The 10330-nt window shown below is 51.1% G+C and overlaps 3 protein-coding genes across 3 annotated transcripts; 2 read left to right on the top strand and 1 right to left on the bottom strand.

Moving 5' to 3' along the window:
- Nucleotides 1-1794: 1794 nt before the first annotated feature.
- TERG_04195 (uncharacterized protein) lies at nucleotides 1795-3233 on the bottom strand (the record flags this gene model as incomplete). The annotated part of the gene is made up of 3 exons (XM_003235095.1): nucleotides 1795-2857; nucleotides 2909-3023; nucleotides 3095-3233. 3 exons carry the CDS (start codon nucleotides 3231-3233, stop codon nucleotides 1795-1797), a joined length of 1317 nt encoding a protein of 438 aa, XP_003235143.1.
- A 1127-nt stretch (nucleotides 3234-4360) lies between these two features.
- On the top strand, nucleotides 4361-5693 carry TERG_04194 (uncharacterized protein; the record flags this gene model as incomplete). Its single annotated transcript, XM_003235094.1, has 2 exons — nucleotides 4361-5223; nucleotides 5297-5693. 2 exons carry the CDS (start codon nucleotides 4361-4363, stop codon nucleotides 5691-5693), a joined length of 1260 nt encoding a protein of 419 aa, XP_003235142.1.
- A 608-nt stretch (nucleotides 5694-6301) lies between these two features.
- Nucleotides 6302-9964, top strand: TERG_04193 (uncharacterized protein; the record flags this gene model as incomplete). Its single annotated transcript, XM_003235093.1, has 2 exons — nucleotides 6302-8755; nucleotides 8813-9964. The coding sequence occupies 2 exons, from the start codon at nucleotides 6302-6304 to the stop codon at nucleotides 9962-9964; spliced, it is 3606 nt and encodes a 1201-aa protein (XP_003235141.1).
- Between the last annotated feature and the right edge of the window lie 366 nt (nucleotides 9965-10330).

The raw sequence follows: 10330 nt of genomic DNA, 5'->3' as shown, positions 1-10330 counted from the left end.
TGCGACGCGAATGGGCACTTGGGTGTTGGGACACTGACCATGGAGATAAGAGCATGCTTTCCGCAGAGTAGTAGAGCGAGGACTCAGCAGGACATCCGGCAACACGACCTGCCACTGATAGCAGCAGAGAGGCGCCGGGTCGAGGAGTTGTTGCGTGGTGTTGCGGTGCTCCCTCCTTTGCGAGCGCGTGAGCGAGCGATGGTGGATTTTCAGGTGGCTTTTAGGGGGGGGCGAAGGGGGGGGGGGGGGAGAGGGAGGGAAGATCCGGTTTCGGTTTTTGAGGCGGTTGGGCAGAGAAAGCAAACAGACAACCAGGCCGCCGGCAGACGACGCCAGACACGACGACGACGCGAGATCAAGCGACGATGAAGCTGAGGATGAAGACGACGACGGTAAAAAAGGTCGATGATGGTGATGATGGATTTTAAGGGCGCTCGAAGGCAAAGAGGCAGGTCGGCCAGGGGGGGCGCTAGAGAGCGATCAACTCGGCAGCGGAAAAGGGACAGACAGACATACTGCTTCGACGAGACGAGTAGAAGAAGAAGAAGAAGCACAAGAAAGGCACCGGGAAAGGCTCGGTCGACGTCGACCTGAGCCAGCAAGCTGTCCCCTGCCTACCCACAGGATTATATTGGTTGCTGGTTTGACGGGCAAAAGTGATACAGTCCCCTGCTCCGCCGGAGGGAGGAGTCGTGCCGCCGGGTGGACCTCCCAGCGTAAAACAGGCCGGAGACGGGCATCGAGAGGGACGACGAAGAGGACTCGCTACTGTCGCCATTCGCCGTTCACTGCTCAATTCGCCTGCTGGGGATGGATGTTGCAGGCGGGATACTACTGCGCATGGAGTGGTCACTTCATGCCGGCTGCTCGCTCAGCGGGGGCACAAGTAACAGCATATCGACAGCAAACAGCTCCAGGGCCTTCTGTTAACTACAAGGTACCAACTTAGCCCCCTGGCCAAAGTTGGCTTTTAGTTGGATTCCTTAGTCAAGCTCCTCAGGCGGAGTTCCCGGGGGCGAACTTGTGGTGGATGATGCCGACCGTCCAGGGGAGAAAGGGGGGAGGTCTTCTCCCTTTCCATGGCTCTTCTATCTATCAGATCCAGCCAGGCTCGAGGACCAGCCAATATATTTCTGCTCCAGTGCAACAGAGCCAGGCCAGCCTACCGTCGATGCATTGCGGTCGAACCTGTCCCTCTACGCTGCAGTAGTGGCTGGAGCATGCATACGGTTCGACTATGGAGTGCGGGTACTTACATGCCTTACATGCATCAAGCTACGTTAAAACTGTTTCAACTTCCGGCGTAGCTGGTTATATATATAAGCTGGCTAGGCCCCTCTCCCCTATTTCTCTTCTCCTCGATAGCCCGTTGAGACACGCAGAGGCAAGACGGGATATGGAGGCTTGTTCCATATATATACACATTCGCACACTACATCCACGGCAGAGATGGTAGTACGATTTGTCCAATTTAAAGCGGTTTCAGTAGACGTGTAGGATTGGGACCGCGGGTAAGAAAAGAAAAAAAGGGGTGTTAGAGATAGCAAAAGTGCCAAAAAAAGAGAACTTGCTATGGGACAATATTGATGATATTCCTCGAGGATTCCAAGGACAAGAGGCGAAAAGGCCTGGATTAACACAGGGATCCGGTATATTATGGCGGAAGATCACCAACGGCAAAGAGAGCAAAACTCGTACATTTATATGCAGGCCAAGATAGGGGAAAAAAAAAAAAAAAGGAGAGAGAACGAAGGAACCAGGATAAACATGTCTGTGAGCCTGCGTCGACCATCATCATGACTCCGATCCAAAGGGGTAGTTGAATTTCAAAAGGCCGTTCAGACCCCCTACCCAGCCGTCAGCAGCGCCGCCCTCACCAACAGTCTTGCGCATCACACACGGCACACCACCGTACCAGGCACCGTCGACGACCCTGATGTCCTCGCCCCAGACACGCACTTCCATGCCCACTCGCAGGCCCTCGCTCATGGCCACCCCGTCTATGCTCACCTCGACTTCCCGGCCACGATTCTTCTCGCTGAGCCGGAGCGTCACCGGTGTTCTGGACGGCACGACCAGGGACCGGAAACTTAGACTTCGTGCACAGATCGGTGTAAGCAGCAGGGAAGAGACGAGAGGGTGGATGATGCTCCCGCCGCACGAGAGGCTGTACGCTGTGCTGCCGGTGGGTGTCGCGACGATCATCCCGTCCGCTACTGCTTCGGTGAGGAAACGGCCGCCAACAAAGACTTCCACAATGGCGAGATGAGGCTGTCGGCCGCGGTGGATGACTACTTCGTTCATTGCATAGACGCCCGTGTCTGCTTCCTTGGGCGAGGTCAGCGTCACCCCGTTGCTGTGCACTGCTTCTTCGTCCGGTGTGAACACTCCTACTCGTAGCCGGCTGCGAACCAGGATACGTGCACTGCGTGACATTCCCATCGATTTTCCCCGTAGCGTCGACCACCCTCCTGCATCAGCAGCAGCAGCAGCAGAGGTACCACTGCTTTCTCCATTTTCGAGAAGAGCGGGTGCTCGCTCGCCAACTCCGGCACCAGACATGTAAACCTCCCGGAACGCTCCCTTGTATTCTGAGAATTTCCACTCCCCTAGGAACCCTAGCGTGCCCATGCTGAACGAGAGTATCGGCGGTACGATCTTGGACGTTGCGAAGAGTGAGGAGGCCCGTAGAATGGTCCCATCTCCGCCCAATGTTACTATCAGGTCTACCTTTTCCGGAGGTATCGACGACTCAGCCAGATTAGTATATACCGGAAACGGGAGGGAGTCGTGTATCTCCGTGGCCGTATCTCGTTCAAGAATCACGGATATCGGCGAATAGTTCGATTTTATATGGCTATAACCATTGTCAGTGCCCCTTTCCCTTTTCCAGAATTTTAGAACTTACTTTGCGAACTCAACCACCGACTGAGTCACTTCGGGGGCACCCTTCTTTTTCATCAACAGAATGTTCCTGGGCGGGCCAGGCCATTTCAGAGCAAGTAAATCACTTCCTCCGGACTCTATTCGTAGAATTATCTCACGGTTAGCAGTCAGAAGCATGAGATATAACATGCAGAACACTAACGCGCACCTTCATATTTTGGAAACACCCTCCCAGGAAGGGTTCGGATATCTTCTATCTGTCTCAATCTCGAGCTCGCAGAAAACGTACGACGGAAGATAGAAGCGGGAGAGGCTATAGCAGCCAGTATATTGGTACGACGCTTCATTGCAAATGTTGATATATGACTTGTGCTTGTTTTAATTTCCAGTGGAAGGGCGTGCTATGACTATATCTATGGCTTATCAGTATAGATTCTGTCTACGCATAAAGGAATAATGGGACCATACATTTGTATGTTGGTATCCCCTTTTCGGCTGCTCGCTCTTCTCGCTCTTCTGACTCCTCTTCCGCAAGCTCCTCGAAATCTTGAGGCTCTCCATCCAGAGGGACAGTCTCTCCTCCGTTCGATGCTATTAGGTGAAATCCTTGCACCGATGGATAGGCATGGTCCAGGTATGTCGAACAGCTGTTCAGCTCCGTCTACCGTCGTCTATGCCAGCATCCTGAACCTTCGTCTCTTGTTCTTCTTTTTTTTTCCCTTTCGTCGTCTTTCGGCTTTTTTCTTATGACCTCACGATGCCAAGTCCCGAAGTCACATGATTCCTATTTTGAAGTCGGATTATAGTTTATACTTCCCGTTGATTACTCAGCAACGCTTGGGCCGCACTTTGTTTTAACTTTTTGATAGTAGAAAAAAGGCCATGTTTGATATTACGAAGAAGCAGCAGAAGAAGCAGAGAAGAAAGGCGGGAAGATGGAGTGTGGCAGCATGGTAGGACAAGAGTAGGAAGCCGTCGAAGAAAGGTCAGAAGAGACAAAAAGTAGAAGTAAAAAAGAAGAACCTCGGGGTACAAGTGAGGAGCTAACTTGGTTGCAAGTAAACTAAGCCAGGACTAACGAAGGGGCAGTGCTTGCCAATTTGTTGCCTCCAGAGTTGTTATCAGGCAGCAAGACGGCCAGTCCAGAACTTGGGACTTTTCCTTTGTCTCTCTGTCTCTCTTTGTTTATGTTCACTTCTCACACCTATAGCTGCTCACTTTAACCATCTCACAGGCTTGTTTGTGAAAGTGACGGCATCACGCTTGGTTAACACGTGGCTAGCTGTGCCTCTGGAGCTTGCTTTTGCTTGTTATAAGAACCAGCGATCTGCTAGCTAGCAGCGTCGGAACGCTGCGGCATCCTGCCCACGGATCTTAGAAGAAGGAAAAAGAAGCTTGTTCATGACCAGATATAAGGCCCAGCCCAAGCTACAACGTCGAAGATCAACAGCTAACTCCCTCTTACTCACTGTTGATGCCTCGAGCAAGACACCGAAAGATGGCTTCACTACCCAGGAACAGCACAAGACCCGAACTGATGAAGTCATCAAGGCATATGTACGAGCGAGAGCCGGCAAACTATGGCATCCTCGTCCAGCTTGTCCGCAGCTTTCTCATAGTTGCCTGGTTCTGCTGCTGCTGCACCTGCATCGTGGTCGCCCAGGTCGTCGGCCTGCCGCTCTATGTCATCAAGAAAGAGTACTTTAATACATGGATTGCCCTGACCAAGGAGTCGTTTGGTCTCGCCATCACGGCGCTGACCGAGTGGAGTGCCCCGACCCCGGTGCGCATCAGTGGTGACCGCAGTGTACTCGGACAGGTCACTCTCACATCCAACGGAGGCATCAAAACTAACTTCCCTGAGCGTCTGGTCCTAATAGCAAATCACCAGGTCTACACGGACTGGCTGTACCTCTGGTGGGTGACTTACACCAACAAGATGCATGGCCACATCTATATCATTCTCAAGGAGTCACTCAAGTATATCCCATTGGTTGGCCAGGGCATGACCCTCTACGGATTCATCTTCATGGCCCGCAAATGGATGGCAGACAAGCCCAGGCTGCAGCATCGCCTGAGCAAGCTCTCCATCAAGCGTGGACAGTCTGCATCTGGCAATCCTCTATTCGACCCCATGTGGCTGCTCATCTTCCCCGAGGGGACAAACCTGTCACTGCATACCAAACAAGTCAGCGATGCTTATGGAGAGAAGAAGGGCATCCCTCCTCTCAAGCATGAGCTTCATCCACGCTCTACGGGGCTTTATTTCTGCCTTCAACAGCTCAGGGGCAGTGTCCAATATGTCTACGACTGTACTATGGCATATGAAGGTCCACCGTAAGTTTTTTTCAATTGCTTCGTAGCAATACAAGTATTATCTATGCGTTGACATACTGACAATTTCGTATAGGAAGGGAAGCTTTCCTGATAGCTACTTCACCATTCGCTCTACCTATCTCAAGTGTCGCCCACCAAGAGTTGTTAACTTTTACTGGAGACGCTTTGCATTCGATGATATCCCGCTGGAGAGTCAAGAGGAATTTGAAGCCTGGCTATTCGAACGCTGGGCCGAGAAGGACGAACTCTTGGACACTTTTATTGAAACTGGCAAATTCCCGCCCTTTGAGAATTCAGACCTCGTAGAGATGGACCCAAACAGCCCTGATATCCAGACCACCTCTGGCAAGAATTACGGATACGTCGAGGGCGTAGTCCGACTTAACTATTGGGCCGAGATTTGCAGGGTGTTTGCCGTTCCTGCTTTCATTGCTTTTCTTATTCATATTTACCGACGGTATTACGGCTGAATGACTTTATGCTCTTACCTGGAATTACAATAGCGATGTCTCTTTTTTTTTATCCTTTTCACCCTTATTCCCCCGTTTTATCTCATTTTTTCGAGGCGTTCAAGTCGATCAAGGTCAGGGGGAAGAAGTTATGATGGATGGCATAGAGCTTACTTGGGCGTTGTTGGCTAGGGGCGGGGGCACGAACTCTTAAATACCATAATAGCTACCAGTCCCCACGGACATTACATTCATATCCCTATTACGGAGTACTCTCTTCCTCGCTTCTTATTCTTCTATTGTCCTTTGCCCTGTTCTATACCTCGCCGTCCTCCGCCCCGTCCTGTCCTCTTGATAGCGTCACGTGATGCCAAGCTTTTCCTCTCTGGAGCTCTGACTTTCGTATATCAAAAAAGGCGAACAAAATCCCAAGTGTTGCTTCCGTCGCTTTCAGCTCGTCCTCTTCCTCTCTTCCTCTGCGCAAGAGGCGAATCCAGTCTCTCCCTCGAGAGTCGAGCCATCATTCACCGGGCAGACGATGAGATCTTCCTGTTTCTCCCTGCTCTCCTAACCAGTTTCTTCTCGCCTCGACAAGCAACGAGCAGAGCAGCACCTTTGCGCGCCCCGTCATGGCGCCCATTCAGAACGGCCTTGCCAACGGCAGCAGCGTCAACGGCCCGGATGCCATGGCCAAAGACACAGGTCGTTTCTCTGATATCCCTTCCGCCGTTGATATTCCCGCCTCTACTTTCGACAGTGAGGTCGAAATCAGCTTACAAGAACTTCCGGACGACCCTACAGAGCTCTGTACCCTACTAGACAACGAAAAGGCCGCGAAGAACTTCTGGGTTATTATCGCCCTGGCATACGCCAAACAGAAACAAATTGACCATGCTATTGAGATTCTTACCCGTGGCCTTGCCTCGCTTGCGCATGGTGCTACAAAGGAAAGGCTCAGCTTGCTAGGCTGGATCTGCTGGCTGTACCTGATCAAGAGCAGACAGGCTCCTCGAGTCGCTCCAGAGGGCCAGCTGCATTCCGAGGCAAAGACGAAGGAGTTCTACTTACAGGCTGCTACGGCGACTCTGAATGAGGCTTCACGCTTGAACCCTGCTTTCCCCCCCTTGTTTCTTGCTCGCGGCGTGCTTTCTATCCTGCGTGCATCACTCCAACCTCCTTCGAAACCTCTTAGACCCGGTACCGTCGACACTTCAGAACGAGTCGAGTCGCTTCAGCAAGCCATAAAATGTTTTGACGAGTCTGCAAAGGCGTTTGGAGGCCGGAACATCATGGCTATTTTGGGTCGCGCGAGAGCGAGCTATATGCTTGGGCGTTATGCCGAGGCTTTGGAAGGATACCAGGAGGCTCTGGTAAAGATGCCTAGCATGAGAGACCCAGATCCCAGAATTGGAATTGGATGCTGTCTTTGGCAGCTTGACTTTAAAGATCAGGCGAAAGTTGCATGGAACAGAGCCTTGTCGTTGAACCCTGATTCAAAGGCCGCTAATATCCTTTTGGCTGCATACTACCTACATGACAGTTCTCGCCATTCGACGAGTGATCCAGAATTCAGTTCACTTTACAAGACTGCTATGACCCAATACACCCAGAAGGCTTTCAAACTTGACAAGGAGTACCCGATGACCTGCGCCACGTTCGGCAGCTATTTCCTTCTTCGCAAACATTTCCCGACTGTCGAGGCCCTTGCACGCAAAGCTATTGAGCTGACGGATGTCAATGCTATTGCAAGTGATGGCTGGTATTTACTAGCTAGAAAGGAGCACACCGAAGGTGATCCGGAACGAGCACTGGAGTATTATAACAGATCCGACCAAGCAAGAGGTGGCGCAGACAAGGGATACCCTCCGGCTAAATTCGGTGCAGTCCAGATGCTAGTCAGGAGGAAGGACTTTGATGGTGCCAAATTCCGCCTAGAAAAGATCATCCAGCAGACTAAAAACCCTGAAGCCATGGCTCTTCTCGGATCTCTTTATGCAGATGAAGTGTTTGCTGCAGCCAATTCAAAGGAAGACAAATCTGCGGAAGCTAAGAAGGCGATCTCGCTACTCGAATCTGTACGAACCTCCTGGAAAGCTGACAAGAAGAAACTCACTCCAGATGAGTCTGTCTTGCTCTACCTTGCTAGGTTATACGAGACTTCTGCCCCAGACAAGAGCATGCAATGCCTCAACCAGGTTGAAGAAATGCAGTTGGCTCAGATTCCCGATGACGAAAAGCCCGACAATGTTGAAGGCGAACAAGCCATGACCGATATTCTTCGCGAGAGGCTCTCGCCCCAGCTACTTAATAATATTGGCTGCTTCCTTTACCAGGCCGACAAGATTGAGCAGGCTAGGACCATGCTCCAAACTGCTCTGAACGCCTGTGTACAAGCGCAGGAACGTGAAGACGCCTCTGACACTGATGCATATGTTACTACCATCAGCTATAACCTGGCCCGGACATATGAGGCAGCAGGCATGCTAGATGAAGCCAAAAAGGTTTACGAAGGGTTGCTTGAGAGACACAGTGATTATGTCGAAGCCAACGCTAGACTCACCTATATTTCTCTGCGTCAGGATCCCAGCGGCGAAGGCGCAAAGAAGATGACCAAGCTTTACGAGACAGAAGCGTCCAACATGGAAGTGCGGGCACTTTACGGCTGGTATCTCAACAAGACCAAGCGTCGCGTTGCCAACCTAGCAGAGGACCATGAGCAGCGGCATTACAAGCATACTCTACAGGGTTACGACAAACATGACCGGTACGCCCTAACGGGAATGGGTAACCTATATCTCCTCACAGGTCGAGATATGAGACGAGACGGTGAGCAGGAAAAAGAGAAACGGCACAAGATATATGAGAAGGCCGTCGAATTCTTCGACAAAGCTCTTCAACTTGATCCAAAGAACGCTTACGCAGCTCAAGGTATCGCCATTGCTTTGGTCGATGACCGCAAAGATTACTCGACCGCTGTCCAGATTTTCTCAAAAGTTCGAGACACTCTACGTGACTCGACTGTATACCTGAACCTGGGCCACGTCTTTGCAGAGCTGAGGCAGTTTACCAAGTCTATTGAAAACGTATGTTCCTTCAGACCTTACTTTATCTTACTTTCTATGATACTAACGAGCGGATAGTATGAAATCTCACTCTCAAAGGATAGAGCCAGAGATGCTCAGATCCTTGCCTGTCTCGGCCGTGTCTGGTTCCTCAAGGGCAAGCAGGAACAGAACCTGACGGCCATGAAGACCGCGCTGGAATATGCGGAGCGCGCCCGCTCCGCTGCCCCTGACCAAATACATCTCGAATTCAACATTGCTTTTGTTCAGAACGAGATAGCTCTCCTTGCAATCAGTCTTCCTGAGGCCCAGAAGTCTTCCGAGGACGTTGAAGAGGCAATGAATGGCCTGACAGCAGCAATTGAAGCCTTCGACAAGATTGCCAGCTCAAAGAACCCACCTTATCCTCGCAGTTCACTAGAATCTCGAGCAACTATGGGTAGAAACACTATCCGTAACCAGCTTCAGCGAACTCTTCAGAGCCAAAAGGAGTACGAAGAGAAGAATGCCGCCAAACTGCAGCAGGCCCGAGAACTCCGTGACGCAGAATTGAAGCGTCGTGAAGAGGAGAAACGCAAGGCCGAAGAGGCAGAGAAAGAAAGGAAGCGACAGATCGCCGAAGAGCGCCAGGTCATGATTGAAGAAGCTGAGCGGCTCACTGCTATTCGCATTGATGAAGAGAGGGCCAGGGAAGCTGCCGAATACACTACTGACAGTGAAACTGGAGAACGGTATAAACGGCAACAAAAGAAATCCAAGGGCGGCAAACGAAAGAAGAAGGCAGACGCAGAGAAGAAAAGACAAGACAGTGAACCACAACGCTCCGGTTCATCGTCTGATGAAGGAGGAGAACGCACCACTGTCCCCCGAAAGAGAAGACGTCTTGAACGACGCGGCAACGCAAAGGCGAACAAATACAAGAGCACTGAAATTGTCGTTGACTCCGACAGCGATGCGGAAGCTGCTGCTGAAGTTAATGGCGACAAGGCCAGCTCGCCGCCAGCAGCTCGAAACGATGAGGACCAGGATGAAGACGACCTTGTTCAACGACGAAGAAAGAAAGCCAATTTGCGAATTGAAGATGACGAGGATGAGGACGAGGAGCCGAAAGCAGCTACCCCTGCCGGAGATGATGATAACGACGACCTCTTTGACGAGAAATCTCCGGCAGCCGGTGACGAAGCTGACAAGGATGTTGACATGAAGGCCGCCGAAGTGGAGGAGGAGTGAGCTCCTCCTGTCGCCCTCTGTTTACTCGGACCATGTACGGATACTGCATACTCAATTCGTCTTCTTGCGTATAAACAATTTTCTTCCCATTTCTCATGTTATTTAACGGTGGCGTCGTGTGAATGTTGTTCCGGAATATCAAAGCGGTCACTTGCATTTCCATTTACCCTTACTTTCCCCTGTATTCCACTTCCCTATCTTCTGTCCTTTCTGAGTCTTCCAGATAGCAATGTCCTTTGTGATATGGAACTGCAATTTTCAACCAAAAAAAATATAATAATCTCATGTCGCACTGGCGTTTTTTTGCTGCTGTTCTTCCCCCTTTTTTTTCTTTGGCAGCCAACGACCCCCGTCAATCTTCCATAA

This window comes from Trichophyton rubrum (assembly GCF_000151425.1).
Source record: "Trichophyton rubrum CBS 118892 genomic scaffold supercont2.4, whole genome shotgun sequence".
Taxonomy (NCBI): domain Eukaryota; kingdom Fungi; phylum Ascomycota; class Eurotiomycetes; order Onygenales; family Arthrodermataceae; genus Trichophyton; species Trichophyton rubrum.
This window is presented reverse-complemented; position numbering and strand designations above follow the sequence as displayed.